At 39.8% G+C, this 18,734-nt stretch overlaps 1 protein-coding gene across 2 annotated transcripts in view; it reads right to left on the reverse strand.

Moving 5' to 3' along the window:
- The window catches only part of lamb2l (laminin, beta 2-like), a 56,497-nt gene extending 38,225 nt beyond the window's left edge, over nucleotides 1–18,272 (reverse strand). The window contains exons 1-2 of one of the 2 annotated variants that reach the window (XM_084366331.1): nucleotides 18,078–18,272; nucleotides 5,314–5,391 (exon numbers count right to left, since the gene is read on the reverse strand). In XM_084366331.1, the coding sequence (XP_084222457.1) occupies nucleotides 5,314–5,353 (40 nt within the window). In that variant the 5' untranslated portion in view covers nucleotides 5,354–5,391; nucleotides 18,078–18,272. Of the gene's footprint in view, nucleotides 1–5,313; nucleotides 5,392–7,978; nucleotides 8,262–18,077 lie in introns of those variants that run through there. The other variant, XM_084366332.1, reaches the window with a different exon arrangement.
- Nucleotides 18,273–18,734: the final 462 nt, after the last annotated feature.

Consider the following 18,734-nt stretch of genomic DNA (forward strand, 5'->3'; position numbering starts at 1 on the left):
CTCTAGACCAATGTAGGCCATTTACACAAGATCTTTGTCTAATAGCTTTCTGTCAGACTGTGCTGCATCAGAAAAGAATGGTGTTTGTGTTGATAATTACAAGCCAAAGCCATCATCATCATCATCATTATCATCCAGGCGCACACTCGCATGTTAAAGAGCCTCATTTTTCATAAGACACTTCTGACATCTGAGACATGACAGGAGTGTTCATCCCCTCTCTGTGTGGGCTGTAGTAAACATATCCTTTACGTGGTTTTCACTTGTCCCAACTAGCATGGAGCACATTAGGATGTGTATTTTCATGTGTGCATTGTACACATTTAGTGGTACTGCATGCATGCTTGTAACAAACTTGACATTATTTTCAGCAATTTGTTTATGACTTTATTTGCACTAGTTATTGCATTTCTACATAGAGTCCATTCATATATTGTAGAGATAAGTTGCAATTAGAGTGTGCTTGTGAGATATTTTTAAACATGAGAACCTACAGATTTAAGTGCTGAGATGACTATACAGCACAACAATCACACACATGTAGCACCAGAGGGGAGAGGAGCCTTGAAAGACTCATTCACACTCAAGATAAGATACATATACGGATATAGACGGAGCACTCAGTAGTCTGCGTTTATTTCGTCTGTATTTGTGCAATGGTAAAGATAATTTTCCGTCCATACAAATGAGTACTCTTCATTGGCCAATACGCAATTTCAGGCATCAGTATCAAGAAGATAATAAAAATGCTATTGGAACAGAGGCAAGAGGAAAACACTTTGGACAATACTGATTTCAACAAAATTGCTGAGGTATCGAGTAAAGCCATTGTTTTATTGCTTCTGCAACAGCAGCACCCAGCTGAGTATTGATAAGTTTACTTGACAGACAGTCAGCCTTAATTCAGAGGCCCGTTTTTCTTTAAGGATCTAGCTGGTAAAATAATCGACCTGCTGAGAATCATTTAAACAAACCGACAAATGTGCCTGACGGACACAAGAAGGATACTGTGTACTTTGCACAAGAGTATCAATGAGTGTATACAGATGTTGTTTGACACCAGCTGTTTTAGTATTTGATTAGAGTGTAGCACGTGGCGATGTAACACACACACACACAAAGCAGATACACAAAGGGGAAGCGATACAGGTAAACACACCTTGGGACATCTCCCTCCTGTATATAGGACTATGGCAGGAATGCAGGGACAGAGAGGAAAATTATATTCATTAGAGAAAACATCCCAGGTGTCAGCGTGGTGGACGCAAGCATGCCGAGGGTTTTCACATCAAATCTCTGAATTAAGCTTCTGTCAACAAACCTCAACACCCTGATGTGTTTTCTCATCACATACATAAAAAAGGAAGCCAGCATTACATTTAATTTGAAAAATTCAGGATTAAGCATTGCTGAATGATAGTGGATACAAGTTTAGTTTAGTTTTCTGCAATATATACTGCATTAAGAAAAAATACAAGAATGTTCATCTGATAACTTAAATAGCTCTGCTTTGATAAATTGATCAAGAATAAATGTGATTGGTGGTTTGCCAAGAAAGACAATTAAATCAGACTTAATTATGTTGTATCAGACTGACTTTTGTAGATTATTCATGGAAAATGAGAACTGCACAAGTTCTGCTTTTGTATCAAGCAGCAAAAAATTTGTAGCATGATGTATTTGAGTTAATTTGTCTTACTTGACATTACATGTCCTGTCGGTATTGATGCTGAAACAATATATTGTGGTTGTCACCATCAGCTGATCAGTACAGCTGGTATTGTCAGTTAATCTTTGGTAGAAAAAGACATAAAAATAATATAGCAAACAAGGCTGCCATTTGTTTTTTGTCACCACAGATATCCATTCATTCTTTCATTGATCCATTCATTCATTAATATGTATTGCACTAAAGCCAATTCTAGCTCACCATTACTTAAGTTGGCAGTTTCCAACCCCTAACACACATGAGTACAGTCTTCTTCCAGTTAATAATTAACATAGAGACTGACCCAGATACCTGTGTGTATAATAATCAGTCAGTGTGTGTGGGAGGCTAAAGTTAAAGACAAGACTTTATAAAATCACTGTAAAGTCTCTTCAGAAGCCAAAACACAGAAACAGTTCAACAAAGCACATTTAACAGTGGCTTTGCACTGTGTGTGTGTGTGTGTGTGTGTGTGTGTGTGTGGCCCTATTCAAAAATGCCCCTCAGTCACCAATTAACCCTGTGAGGGCCCGTTCTGCCTCAGATCCAGCGCTGCTGTCAGTATTCCATCATTTACTACACATTCCACAAATACCCCAGGTTCTCTCAGAGTTTCCACATCCTACAAGCTGAACTAATAAACCTGGATTTTGCATGTCCACAGGAGCTTAAAGATCATGAGCATGAATGAGCTGTTCTGTTACTAGAAAGCTGATGCGCAGTGCAACAAACGTCCACACCGGATAGCAGGTGTGGATAGGTGACAATGCTTCAGTGGACAACCGCTTTTATGATAGTGTGATGTATGGTGATTCAAGATCTCTTTATTGTCATTCAGCACAGAACCCAAAAAAAAGTAGTGAGCAGAACGAAATTACGTGCATGGCTTTTTTAAAAAAACACTGTAGAAAAACTCTGTTAAAACACAGATGTAACAAATGTAATGACACAGTCCAAATTTTTTAAGCATCTGAACCAACAGGGATTTGCACCTAAGACTGAATTTAGGTATTTGATTGTGGGAAAATAAATGTTTAATTTTGACAGCATAGACAGAATGGCAGAGTTCATTCTAGTTGAGTTTCCCCATTGACCGTTGCTCTTTCAAAATGAATAAGAGTGTGACTATCGAGAGAACTGGAATTCAGAGGTGAAACTGAACATAGCGGCAGCCTGTTTCCAGCAGTAGGCAGCAAGACCAGATGTTTCATACAAGGATATTCCACTGATCAAAACAAAAACCATAGAATTAATCTCCTGCATTTTATGCGGAACTGATTGCCTTTACAGTAGCAGATTTATTTCTTGGAAGCCTGTATTTATGGCTTCTATCATCAACAACATGGACTCCAACAATGGAGCACCACATCCAACAAAAACTTTCCAAAAGAAAAAATAGAATTACCAAAATCTAAACTTTTTGGACATTTGTGCTAAATTTGACAAAATTCTCTCAATGCGTTTCTGAGATTTCACATTCATGAGAATGCGACGCCATGAGGTCACAATGACCTTGACCCATGACCTTTAATCATCAAAATCTAATCAGTTCATCCTTGAGTCCAAGTAGATATTTGTGCCAAATTTGAAGAAATTCCCTCAAGGCATTCTTGAGATATCCCCTTCACAAGAATGGGATGGATGGATGGACAACCCGAAAAACGTAATGCCTCAGCCACGGCTATCGCTGACGTGGAGGCATGAAAACGGTATCTTCCTGTGTTGCTTCATGAAGAAATAAAAAGCTAAAATCTAGTTTGGAATTTGCCAGCAGTCACATTACATCCACCATACATTAAAACTCTAACCAAACAGACTGAAAATGTCAAAAAAAAAATCACTAAAGAAACAATCCTGGACTTGCAAACTTGAAGCATAAAAAAGCGACATAATCTCAAAATCAAATTTTCTCCTGCATTCCTGGCACTACACCCAACAACCCTGAGACAAAAATTAACAAAGACTTCAAACATCTCACCTTAAACTTCCACAGGACAACGTAAACAATAAAACTATTATAACTAACATCGAGTTGACCATATCAGTGCAAGATCACACATTTTCAACAGAAATACCTAGTCATAGGAATGAATTCAAAGGAAGTAAATTTGGTCTTGATGATCAGTTTAAGCTTGAATAAAACGGGCACCACGAAGTACTGAACCAAGTCTTAGAGACGTACATTGTGATGGACGGACTGTACATTGATGGGCAGCTCCTTCACAATACCAAGATAAACCCATGGCCTCATCCTACTCTGTATGTGCATAATCTTACACCCCAAATGAAAAAGAAAGAAATCTTTCTATTCTTTTCTAATTTCAGGGACGCTTACATTCTTAACAACAAATCTGTGTAGAAATCGGCAGGAGCTAACGGAGCTAAAAGAGCTAATAGAGCTAAGTGCAGAGCAGGACTAAGGGTTTCTGTTAGATTAACATAACATTAAACAGAGAATTGCCATTTAATGTGACAACATCAAAGTTTACAGAAATGTACTGAAGTACTTCAGCTAATAACAGTTTGGAGGTAAAAGTACTTTGAATGCTAATACTTTCAACTAATAACTCTAGCTGATAATAACAACGTAAAGATTTAGAGCATTTTGATTTTGGGCCAGTTGACATTCACGTTAAGTAGTTAAAATCGTTTTTCGGGGGATGTCGCTGAAAGAAATGTTGGTGTGGAGCCTTTACTTGGTCCTGGACAAAAGCACCCGCAATGTCACTGAAGAAGCAGTGTAATGTTATTCTTCTCCGTATTGTGGCAAATAAAGTATGACATAATTATTATTATTATCCTTTAGGGTCACCCTTTCATTTTGACTGGACAGAAAGGTGGCGCCAACTAAACGAAGGAGAGTTAAATTGTCACCTAAACCTTTCACTTCCTGTTCCCTCAAGTAAACACAATCCAGAACAAACATCTGTGGTCACGGCTCAATCCTGTGATTAGTGTGCATGAAATAATGATAGATTAGATCTAATGACAATGTACAGGGAAAAAACAAGACCATGAGGTGTCATGATTTCCATACGCTGTGAGTCTACTAAGGTATAAACAGGACATACTTATGATGAGAATGTCTGTTCACACCGGCTTCAGTAATAATTAACACATTTTACATGCAACCCTGTTGCTGCTGCAGCACCACTGAGGAGGGACTGACGGGCGAGTCACATGACACACGACATGGGTTTTTGTTTGAATGATTACACTCTGTCCTGCTGCTGAAAGTGCAGCAAGTGTGACACTGGTCTCTATGTGATAATGTTGAGATTTTGACTGAAACATCAGACATGCTTTCAATAGCCAATGATCGTAGGCTTTTCTCTCTATACTATTATATCACATCAAAAGGCAGCAGCAGGATCTTTCTTTTTAAAAATAAAAATGTGTAATCACTATGCAACACTGTATATGGAGTAGGACAAGGGCACAACACACTGCTGTTTTAACCAGGGAAGGTCCCTTCAATCACCTGCTGATGACCATATCACCAGGATTCCCAAATAATCTTGCTTTTCACTGGGTCTCAGCCCCAAGATGTGAGATGTGACAGCATCCCTACACCAAAACAAAACTGATCTATGACTTCTACTCACCCAGCATGAAGAGGCTCAGATACACAGCCATGATGGTCATCAGGATGCCTGGAGGCTTGGACACCAGGGTGTCTCTGGCTGTAACAAACAGACACAAATTATTTGAGAGAGTGTTAAAGAAATCACTACAACATCTACAGTAAAACATCCTGGTTTGGGTATGAGTATGAGTATGAGTCCAGGGTCATCACAGTGGGCAGGTTCTTTTTTACACCGGAGGATTTGTTTGTGCATTAATTTCTCAAAATTGATAGTAAATTTCCCAGAAACTGGAAGTGATTGTTTCCATGACCTTTAACTTTAATCTACCATTGTCAGATAGTAAAAGCAGATGGTGAAAGCTTTTACAGGTCTCGATAATGCTATTGTTTGTTTACACTAAATATTATTAATACTATAATAGCTCTTAAGCTGTTGTAGTGTAGTTCAAGGATTTTCTCAGAGGGCGAAGGGTCTTGATTGTGTTGTGACACAGGAAAGAAACGGCCTCTTGTATACACAGGCTGCACAAACACAGAGATCTGCTCAATGAATAGGACAGAGCACTGTGTATGTGTGTGTCAGCACACGTATTGACAGACCAGAACACACATTGTTTATGTCACACACTAAACCAATCTGACCTCTGAGACAAGTAAAAGTGGTTACAGGAAGGAAAGAGGACAGACTGAATGAAAAGACTTCACAGCCAGGATTGCTTTTTTAGCCTAAATCAGAAATTTAAGTCAGAGGGAGAACCGCTTTGTTATGTGACAAATGACAAATCAAACTTATTAAGTTTTAAATAATTTCTCAAACAGCTTAACCTTACACACTAATCCAGGTTTGTGATCTAAAGTAGGTCTCTGCTGGAAAGCATTTTTCACACTCAGCTTAGCAATGAGAGGTCCACGTGGCCCCACGCTCACACTGTCAGAGGCTGAAGCACCAGTAAGGGACCCCACAACATCTCAACAATAACTTCAATGGATTTACATGTGTATTAAGTCTTTGACTGCATCCATAACAAGCCTTTTTGTTTTCTTGATATTGAGATACAAATACCACAGAACAGTCTCAATGAACTTATATCCCAACTTCCTGTGTAAAGCAGCTGCTGTATGCCAATATTAACTTCAGGTATGAGGAACGACAATACCTTTCACTTTATCACTATTCATACTAAATTTGTTTTACTTGTGGTTCTTGCTAATGTTTAGAATACGCTGTTCAGACATGCCCACCCCACACTGACTGGGGTCCTATGAGTACATAAGCAGAATATGGGTTAAGATCATTCTGCTGCTTTCACAAAATGAAGGTTCTAGGTCATCCAGGTCACGGTAAATCTCAGTGCTGTATCGTAGGCAACTGGACTTGTTTCAATTGAACAAGTCCAGTTGCCTACAATACAGCACTTAGACCTGATGACTTAAGTTAGTTTGAATATAAACTCCATTGCTTATATATTCCCTACTCATTATATTAAGTCGTTCATCTACAACTGCTGTACATAACATTAGTTCAAGTGCTGCTTCATGCACTGTCAGATTGGGAGAACTGAGGCATTTTATATTTCCAGAGGGGGAAGGAGAGCAGAGACTCAAGCTATGACAAAAAGCATGATGAAAGAGTGGAAAAGTGGTCCCAGTGGTCACTTACGGTATTGTGACAAAAAAAATTCTCCTTGGGTCCAAAAAGCATTTACCCCATAGAGCACCATTTTAAAAGAGACGTCTGTAAAACAGAGAACCTCCAACTGCAAACAAGGTCAATTATGACTCTTTCTATTATCAATTTTTGATTCATTGAGGTTTTATATTTGCAAAACTTTCCTCCAGGCAAGAAAAAAGATTTAAAAGCCTGTAACGCCATCACAATGTGAAGTCTGTGGGCTGAGGGGGAACTCGAGAGCGGGGCCAATGGGAGAAACAAAATTTAGATTGTTCTCTTTTGTACATTTAAGTTGTGTTGGCTTTGCTATTTTCCCTACAATGAAGACAATATGAAGTGTGCTTGCATCAATATTGGTTTGGAGGTAGACACTATAAGTCCATTTTTCCATCCGTCTGTGCCCTTGCGGGCTCGCAATAGAGTAGTTGAGATAAGATAAGGTGGTAAACCCACCCTTTTTCACCACTACAACCCTGCTGCAGAGTGGCCCCTCAGTGTCCGATGTGTCTGAGTGGAGAGACCTCTAAAGAATTGTGAAGCCTCTTGGCGACTAATTTAAAGCAAGAAGATTACAATGCACACAACCCTTTATTTTACACTTAATGAGATCTAAAATAGACACAGAGACATGAAGATGTGCAATTATGATCTTCAGAAGCAACAATTATTGTACAATTTTAATTATCTGTATAATACTCCACAAGCTCCTTTTTTAAGGAAATGAAAAACCGCCTGCTGCACTATTAAACTACTGCACTATTGCTACATTTTAAAAGCTATATCATTAAACAAGTTTGCAGTTTAACTGCAGGCGACCTACAGAGGTGGTGACAGCACAAAGTCACATTTTACTCTAAAATCTTCACAACAAGAATAATCCACCAAACAAACAAGAAAATATAGAGAGAATTTCAGCTGATGTTAAACTAATATGTAAAACACAAAGAAAACAATCAATCCACAACATTATCGATCCATCATTAGCAATAACTAATTCTAGCTTCATACTCACACAGCCACAGGTCACCTCACCCTCCTCTGCACTGCGTGCTCACGCTGTCTCTGCAGGCCAATTCCGTCTGACAGTGTGTATGTGTGTGTAGATTCCCGTATCCGAGTGTGCACGTGTGCAGGCCCTGGACCCCAATGTGTATATTTACGCGTGCATGCACATGTGTGGTGTGTATGTGCGCCAGAATGTGTAAAACAAACTTGAAAGCACAACTGACGGCAGCGATGTAAAAACAGAGGGAAAGCCGCCGACCAATGAGAACGCAGAGTGTGTGCGGGACCCCCCTTCATTCCTGTCCTCCCTCCGGCTCCCTCTGTTTCACCCTCCCTTGCTCCCTCCAGCTCGTCACTGGGGCACTGGGGTGAATGGGCAGCTATTCTTATTCTAATTCCTCTGTCACTCTGTGGGCCACTGGCTGAAAGAGGGGAATGGTCTCCAGGCTTTTGGAATGCACCACCCCTTTCTTCTGGACACTGGGAGAGAGTGAAGGGTGAGAGAGGCAGGGAGGAGGCCAGAGAGAGAGAGAGAGAGAGAGAGAGAGAGAGAGAGCGAGCGAGAGAGTTAACAGAGGAAGAGAGATAATGGTGGATGGAAGAAGTAGAGAACCTGCTGAAAAAAGGAAGGAGGAAAGAAGGAGAGACAGTGACAGTGACAGTGCCGGAGACCTCTCTGTGGTGAAGTAGGCCACAGAACCTCAGTGCAGCACCACCACCGCCCACTCAATCGCACCACCATGCACCACCACTTTCATGGCACTTAGCAAGAGGAGCTGGACAACAGATGGAACATGTTATGTCTTGTTTGTTGAATTCACACAAAAAACAAAGTATAAAAAATAACTATTTTTCATTTTAAGAGGCGCCATGTGCCAAACAATCTCTTGGTTCTGAACAACTGACAGGCAACTAGCAGAGACTTCAGGAAGTAATTTTATACGAGCTGAAATTCACTAACAGTTTGAATTCATCAGGGAATTTGCTGCTGTTTTATACGTGTCACCTCCAATTAGACTAAAAAATAAGAGATGTGACAAATCGACTTGGTTGAAGCATCAGCTTGGGGCAGTGGAGGTCAGTTCTATTCAGAAATGTAAAAGGTTGAAACAACTGGTGCTATGACTACAGAGGAGAAAAAGAAAGGAGTGGAGGGGGCGTGTTTGTGCCATGTTAGATATGTGTGGGTTATGTGCATGCATGTGTGTGATTCAGGCTGGACAAATAAAAAAAAAAAAAACTGCAGGAGAGAACAAAGCAGCTTCACATTCACAGCTCTCTGCTGATGTGACCTTTGACCTCTGCTAAAGAGGGACACATAGAGGTGCAAATTCTAGCCTTGATAGCTCAATGCACATGTTGCAATTAGACCTTCATCGGCTGGTAGCATTCGGAAGTCATCTGGATTACTGCACTCTCATTCACTGTCTTTTGTACAGTACTTGCTAATTTCATTTTCACTTCTGAGACAACTGAGTGAATCAATGTCACACCTTCTCCAAAAGGCCTGCTATCACAAGACTGAAAAGTAAAACCTGAGCAATGAATGATTTCAAATACACTGAAATGTAATACTGCAACTATATCCTCATATATTCAGTGATGCTAAACTTCACTAGCAGGCAGGCATCCAAGTGTTTAGTTAATAAACTACTGCAAAAGTCAAATAATTTAGAGGAGGAAAGTCACACTGTACCTCATTAGCTATTACAAAACGCTTTGTGCAGGCCATGGCGGCCATTTTACTCTCCCCCACTTCCGAATGATGTATTTTGCATCATATCTAATAAACCAAACATGATAACACTGAACAGGTGATGTCTCCATTTATGTTTTGATGGTCAAGGATTACAATGATACAATGTACAACATCATAAACTGTTCAGGTTGATTGTTATCAGTGGATGCAATGACATTGTGATCCATGAATACTAAGTAGCTATTACTAAATTATTACATGAGTACTTAGTATTCATACGTCAGACCACACCCATCTTTGAACTCAGCCTTCACTTTGATCTCTCAAGTTTCTCGACTGCATCTTCCACAGACAGACAGACAGACAAATAATCACCTGGGAAGTACTCGAAACAGCTTCTGTGGCATTCTGTGGTATACTATAGGTGTCTCCAGGACCACATTTTGCCATGAGGACACACAGACTCACAAGGTGTAAACAATGCCTGCTTGCAGTCGTGTTAGATAATCAAGCAAATGTGTTTCTGAAGTAATTGTTTTGAAGTACTTACTTTGTGTTTCATTGCTATAGCCATATTGATTATTGTTCTACTTCACAGTTACTGTATTGTCAGGGTTAATGAATTAAAGAATTGAGCTCTTAAAACGCTGCACAAGCATGAAACAAACAATATTATTACCTCTAGCCTGAGTTCACAGATACTGTGATTTCCTTTTTACAATGTAACTGAATTTACTATGAACTACTCACTTGAACAGTTTATGATGTTATAAATTGTATTATTGTAATTCCTGGCTATCAAAACACAGAGGTAGACAGTTTCATGTTTTTATGAAATTGCTAACATTTCATTTCAAATTTGGGGCATGAACTACAACACCTTGAGAAAAGACCTTGATGCAAACACACACACATACACACACACACACACACACACACACACACACACACACACACACACTCATGACAACAAGATAAGAGGAAACCTGCAGAAAGCTCAGTGCTACCACTATAACATCTGTGAGAGGGTCAGACAAAGCCAAGAAATCTCGAGACACTAGTCCAAACAATCCCAGGCTCCCATATCCTTGAACTCAATAACATGATAAGCCTGACTCTGTGTGTGTCTGACTTTATGTACACATCAAATGACGGGCTGAGCTACCGAACACTCTGCCAAAGGCTGCAGCTTGATACTCTGTTGCTGAAGTATTATAAAACAAGGCTGGACTGGTAATGTAATGGGATCAGATCATTCAGATGAGCTCATGTAGGAAGTTTGCTCTCCCAATACAGGCAGGTGACTCCATATTTAGAGCTGCTGCTACCTGAACCACTATGAGTCATCTAAACTAGTGGTTTCCCAGATTTATATGCCTGATGTATCCTCACAGGCCTGCTAACTAGCTGCCATACACTTGATCAAAATGTGTTGTGTTCAGGTGCTAACAGCTAACTCAATCAGTATTTGTCTTTTAAACAAATTGTATTAACTATTTTTTCTTTTAGTTTTGCTCAATTAGTTAAGCTATTCTACAATGGCCCTGGGGAACAACTACCCCTATTTGGGACTTAGTGATCTAGACAACACAAGGCATCAAAATTAGGAATAAAGACAAGAAATAGCATAAAAGAGAACGTTTCAGACAGAAAGCAGAACATCTGCATATAAGATGTAAATGCATGAGTGCAACTTGTTCCATGCAGCGCACTACTGGTTATGTTCGAGTTAGTGCATAGCAAAATATACCAGAAATATACCTGCAGCGCGCAGCAAGCAGGAGGTGAAGTGCACTCAAGTATCAAGGAGACCAGACTACTGGTTTAATTTAACCCTTGATTAAAAAAACAACCCACTGTAGCCATACTGTAGTCATATCTACAGGAGAACAAATAACCCAATGAAAGTAGACCTTGAAGAGATATCATGCTGTTGACATCAAATACTTTTCAGAACTGCTCAGGTGAACTCCCAAAAATATGACAATCAGCACTGATACTTACATGGGAGAGATGTTGGGGAAAATGTAGCAGCAGCCATCAGCAGCCATCAGCCAATAAACAAAGGCAATCTATTGAGTGGCTGGTAGAATCTGAACATTCACTAGCCATTTGGCTGCTCAACAAAAAAGTTCCTTCTTTTCTGTTCTCTTTGTATATTAAAAAACAAGAATATACTGTAAGTTAAACAAGATGTCTATTTTCATCAGTATCAGTTTTTCTGATACTCTTGATTAATGACCGCACATCTGCGGTTCAGTGCAAAAAATGAGTCAAAGCAATCGTAAATCACTGTAACATACCTTGAAGCCACAATGAATGTGACTCCTTAAATTTGACTGGGTGATAATTGCACAGACTTTATGAGATGATATGGATCAAAGTACCATCAAGGTAAACATTGCCCTACCTTTCAACAAAGACATATATGGTATGTATAAATTTCATAGCACTGTTTGCTTTACAATTAAATGGAAAGAACGGTGAAAACGACACAACTTGTAGGAAAACTGTTTAGTGAAACATTAAGGCTGTAAAGATTCTAAATGGGGCTCTGATGGGTAAGAAGGTAACTCTGGTATATTCTAATAGATTTCAGAATCTCTAAAGAAACACTTCAGACCTCATCTAAATCTACAGATATCAACTATTATAAAAAGAGCCAAAAGTAAACAATGAATTCTCTACAAGTCAACAACCATCTGCTTGATTTGATAGAAACAGACCACCCAAACACATCTTCAAGTAAGATATCTAATTTGAAAGTAGTGTCAAACAAGGAACAACTTCCTAATCCACTACATACTGCGGAGCCAAAGGAAATCTCCTAATCTGTCTAGAGATTTACTTCATTCATTTTACAGTGAAAGACGGATTATCATCAAAGACGATTCTCCATAGAGACAGGGTTAAATCTCTCACTGCGAGATGCACTGCAGATTGTCATTGACCATGAACTCAAATAAAGCACACCTAAAACCATGTACTGCTGGGCGTACTTAGCCTTTGATCCACACCACCTATGTACACACGGACAGCGTGGATGTGCATTCCCTTTCATATACAAGCATTACCATTTGTTTTTTGCTCATGTTATGCTCCCTTATTCAGCCCAACAGTACTCTCAAATTAGTGCTGTTATTCAGGGTGTTCAGTGATCTACCACAGACATTTGACTACATTCAATTCTTTAACTAAACTCAGAAGGACACACCCGAGACGCTGACAAAAAGCTCAACTGAGGGCATGACCAGACAGTAGCCAGTGAGGAGTCTTTAAGGTGGTTAGATTCAGTGCAGAAAAACACCAACCAACACAATCACCACATTCATGTTTGGGCTAGAAAGCCAGAGAATCAGCGGGTGAGAGGTGGAGGTGAGCAGGACAACTCTGAGGCTGTGGCTCAGCAGTAAGTTGTGTGGAGGACAGTACAGTGCAGATTAGCCAGGCAGAGCTTTAGTCAAGGCCACACTCAAGGAAACCATATCCATAATATCTGAGTTAGCGAATCTCTCTGCAAACACAATGTGGTTTAAATTGTTTTTTTCCAACAGTGTTATAGGAGTGCACTGCTAGACCAGTGGACTGCTTTTCACAAGCTGGTGCCCACACTACCCACAATGCAATTTAGCCACTGAGAGTCTTCACTGGAAGAATTTATCAGATTACATGCAGCTTCCTTTGGAGCCACAAAATGCTTTATGCTAATTTCTCACATATACAGTAGTACTATCTGAGAACTGTAAACACACTTTAATGTGTAAAATTGGTGGAGTTATCCTTTAACATAAGAGGATATGGTCTTCACATCATGATGTATCCTGTTACAGCTGTCAAACAAGGACATGAGGCCTCAGAGGTCAAAGAAATGTACTTACTATGGTGTGATTTGCACTTAAAACTAATAAAGATAATGTGTCACTAAGTAATCTAAAAGGCAGACGGACAATCAGTCCTTTGCGAATTTTCATGCTTACATAAAGGTTAGATAGCTATTTGGCAGTCTTATTCAGTAACACTTAAAAGGAAATTGCACTTCCTGTTACTGATGAGACCATCTGTGATGTAACTTGCATCTCATCAGCCATTTCCAGTGTAAATTTCCCCTCGGTGTGCGCATGTGCACACAGACAGATTTTCATTACATCCCGATTGTAGCTAATCAGAACGTTGGAGGAAACAGATGATTTTTCAGCCAGAGAGTCCTGTCAAACATGCTTTCTTGTCCTTAAGTTTTTGTGTTTAGGTGTTGTAAAACGAAAGCCAAGGTTTACAGCCACTCTTCTGCACAAAGTATAGCAGAGACAGAGAAAGACATACAGAAGTTGGGATTTTATGAAAATTATGATGTAATGCATTTTTATCTCCATTACATGGGAGATGTATTATTATGATATGTTCTTAAATAGAATAAGAATAAGTTGTGCAGTTATTAGCAAATGCACATCATTAATCTAACAAAAGATGCAGTTTGATTTCATTGCAAAACATTTTACCATCATTTTCCCCACAGATGATTTATGGGTGTTGCTACCAAGCGTTAGATGCAGTTGAAAGGCCACTAACTGATGTTGCATTAGGAGTGCATTTGTGCGACAGGCTGATAGGATGAATTATGGTCACCAATAACAACCACTAGCTATATGCTAAGATGACTGTCTGGTAACTCAACAGAAAATGTAGTATAATGACTGACTTTTGTCAATAATTAAAAGCACAGTGTGTAATTTTTGCCACTAGACTAGGGTCAAACAAACGAAACAAAAGACGTAAATAGCATGGGATCATGGGAGTTTATGTCTTCATTGTTAAACAACCACCATTGCTGATGAAAATCTATCTACGTGACTCAGGCAGAAAAGTTCATGGACAAGGTAAGGTTTTAAAGTTTTTTTCATGTCATGTTAAGTCTTTTTCACTGACTTCCCTTCTCACATTATGACTCTCTCCTGGAAGTTATAGCGCCAAATGAAACACATTACCTAGAAATAACATTTCAGATTGGGTTTAAACTTCAAACCCAGAGAAATCTGAAATGTTATAACATCCAAGATGTCTCCAACAAAGTTCAAACTTTGAATGTTGTTGGAGACATCTTGGATGTTGTCAGTACTAAATTCAATAAAATATAGAACAAAGTTATAACAATTTTTTCTGAATTTTAATTCAGAAATGTTGTATTTTCATAAAAGCTCAGAACTTATTGTATGGGGTTACTTTATAACTAATTAAAATAACAAAAGATAATCAAATCCTTATATCTCTTTTCATGAAAGTAACCAGCAGTTGTAGACAGTTTATTACTCTGAGTTAAATTAGCTTGCCAATTTAGCTTGCCAATTCCCCGGAGACATGACTTTTAGACAGGAAGAAAGCAGCAAAGGAAACAGACAGGAAAAAGAGGCGTAGCTGTAATCAGTCCCTCTTGTCAGTGTGCTGCAAACAAGGGCTTGATTTATATCAGGGGACATGATTATGAGCGTCTCAGCCTCCAGAGGCCCTGACAGAGGCTCAAATATCAAAGACACACTGATAGAGCACAAGGTGGCCGACGGCAGGGAGAAGGTCTTTGGAAAGTCCTCCAGATCTATAGATTATCCAAGCTCAGGTACACACACACCACACTTACAAGGAAGCACTCATTTGCTCATCTACTTAAACCAAATCATAAGTGAAATTTCAGTTCAATCAATTCTCCTTTTAAAACAAAGTTGGAGAATTTGAGAACTTCCACAGAAACAGTAGTACCTCAATTGTTACAGCAGCTGAGCACTCACACCTGATAGTTAAAGGACCAAAGCAGTTGTTTTGCTCTGTAATACATGCTTAAATCCTACATTACCGACAACCATTTCCCAAGTAATGTGAGGGGCACTGTCAGTTTGACATGTGCTTTTCCTATCCTCCAGGGGCACAATGGTGTCAGTTCATTTCAGGTCACGATCAAAGTCAACAAATGCTTGAAACTAGTTAAAGGAGCAGTTCACCCAAAAATTTTGATTCAGTCATTATCTACTCACGCCCATGCCAATTAAAAGTACGTTTCGTAGTCCACAAAACATTTCTGGAGCTTTACAACAAAACAGCACTGCATTATTTTTAAAGTAAAAAACAACCTACACAAAAAAAAAAAAACTCCATACAGCTCGTCCACTGTAATCCAAGTCTTCAGTCGCCCTAAAGACCTGGTTCCTGAGGTTTTCTAAAAGCCTTAACACAACTTCCTGCCTACTTTAGCTATTAAGAAGAATGCTGCAATGCTGTTTCACTGTGAAGCTCCAGAAAATGTTTGGTGGTGTTTGGTCCCATCAGCAAGGGGGTGAGTAGATAAATTAACTGTTTCTTTAAACATAATGGATCACATGTCTGTGTTGGTCAGAAACGTAGTGTGCTGCACTGAGCAGAGTCTATCCACTCAGAACTACTGGGAGGGAGGAGGTCAAAATGTTTTATGACCTACGATCCAACACAGAACTACACAGAAGGAATGTTTATGGATATTACGGCTGTAATTGTGTATTTCACCACAATGTTATCATCAAAGCCAATATATTGTTCAATCTATAGTCGATTGACAGAGAGCACAAGCAGCCAGTGTCCCCACATGGCCAGTTCTACCAGTTGGGGTCTGAGGGACTCGTGGATCCTCTTAACCCTTCAGGGTTAGAGTTGATCTGAGCAGTAGGGCGAGAGGCCAGGTACTTGAGCTGATTAAAGCTAGACTAAGCCTACAAGGGCCATGGGAACACATACCTCCACACATACACACACTTAAATACCTTGACAAGCTGGTGAAAAGAAATTAATTGGCAATATGACTGATTGAAATCAATGGAAAATGTGAAGCATCCACCAATGTAAAAGCTGTTCACTTGTCTGGGATGCCCCTCACCCATAAACACAATTAGGAGAACAAGCTTTCCAAGGTTACACTTAGATATTTATCAGTACCTAGTGTGAGCTCAGGGGAACAAGAGTTGAAGAAACAACAAACCACTGCGTTAATGATGCTGGTTGTTGTTCCTCTACACCAAAAACAATGTAACATCATTCATTGCATTTCAGAAGGTGAATCTGAGCTGTGCACTCCATTAATCTGTGCTGCTGGTTAATCTGGTAGGAATGTGTGCAGCAGTGTCAGAAATCTGTCTTGCAGCCATAAGTGACCCACTGGTGTCAGTGAGAGAGCTGGTCCACACACACACACACGCACACACACACACACACATTTGCCATTTCCTCTCCAAACTACTTTTCATTTAAAAGGTTTAACAACTGGACCACGATGTCTCCTATTTCACTGTTAAGTCCATTCTCACAGCACTATAAATTGTATATTGTGCCGTGATCTGATTCCAAACTACTTGCGCTGTCACAAAATTATACTAAATACACATTTGGCACATGGCATTTAGTGCAATTTGGCGCCCACCACAGTTTCTCAGTTCAACACATACAAATCCCAGGTCTGTAACAATTTATCAGAGGTGCTAACTACAAACAAAACTCATGACGCCATAACAACGTTATGAGTTGAAAGCTTCACTCATTGTTACAAGACACTGTACCATCAACATTATTTTGATGCTGTTTTTTAAAAAAAGTTACATAATGTTGCTTTAAGCTCTGATTTAAGGTGAGCACAAAGACACTGAAGGATGCAACCCTCAGCAGACGAATGTTAAACAGCCAATAGGAATAAAATATTTTGAGAGGAGGGGAATTTGAATCTACACTTGACATGTTGTCTTTGTTGCTTCAGGCTCACAAATAAAAACACAAATAAGCAAAGCCTAGTGACTCAACCAGTGGCACTCTGAGTAGAGTTAAAGCTCACAAGGACAAGACACAGCTGAATCACATGTGTAGGGCTGTGGCATGCTAGAACTGCTGTCAGGTTAGCCAAATCTGCTGGACAATTATAACAACATTCAAACCTGACTGCTACTGTTTCATCCAAAGAAATAACCAGCTCACTACTGTAAAGATTGTGGCTATCTGTAGTTTTGTTTTTATAAAAGTGTTACAAAGGAGCAAAGCTGGAGTTGAGTTTACCCACAGACATTTTAACTTTTAATTTCGTTGTAAAAGGTCCGCTAAACAAACATGAAAGCAAGCTAACAGCGCAGAAGATAAATTAGCTTAGCATAAAAACACCTCAAAGTGGCTAAAGACTGTTAAACTCACATTCTACTTCCCAGCAGCAATGATACGGTCGTGCCGGGGAACAACCGCTATAATAAAGTTTATAGCCTGTTTTTAAGGCAGCAGGACACACTTGCTGCTTCTGTATAAATTATATTAACATATTCAACGTTAAAATAGTGGTTTTGCGTTATGTGGTTTCACTGCGGTGTGTTGTTGAGTCAAGTGTTAGCAGAGACGGAAGATACGATGGGGCGCTCACCTGCTCGGTAGTCTGCTGACTCCTGTCTCTCTTTCACACACACACACACACACACACACACGCACACATACACACAGAGAGAGAGAGACACACACACACACACTCACACAGACAAACTGGGTCTCTTCCTCTCTCTCACTCTCTTCCCGTACACACGCCGTCTCGCAGCGGCTGCACCACCTGAATGAGCTCGGTGTCCGGGGCTGAAGCGGTACAGTAGCGGGCTCGGGCCGGCGGCAGGAGGAGGAGGAGGAGGAGGAGGTGGAGCTCAAAGTGTCACCGGCAGCTTGCACCACTTGCCCCGGAGCACAGGAGCAGGTAGGACTCTTCCACGGTGCAGGACCCCACCCAGTCCTACCTGAGCAGGCCCACTATTCTTCGAGGGAAGTATTAGTCATAAATTCCTCTCCGCTTCAAAGTGTTGAATCTACTGTGGCCTATTTTCTGTGAAAAACGTTTTGAATGGAAACTTTGCTCATGGTAATGAACTTAACCTTGAAAGTCACCACCTGAGGACGAGCAAGGAAATAAAAGCACTTATATATAACAGTGTTGTTTACAGGGTGAAATACTTATACTTACTAAAGGTTGATAGATAGAGAAAAGAAATCATGACAAGTTACATAAACATGGACTTTAAACTTTCTTTATTGAATC

Source organism: Pagrus pagrus (genome assembly GCF_965226575.1).
Source record: "Pagrus pagrus genome assembly, chromosome: 11".
Lineage (NCBI taxonomy): Eukaryota > Metazoa > Chordata > Actinopteri > Spariformes > Sparidae > Pagrus > Pagrus pagrus.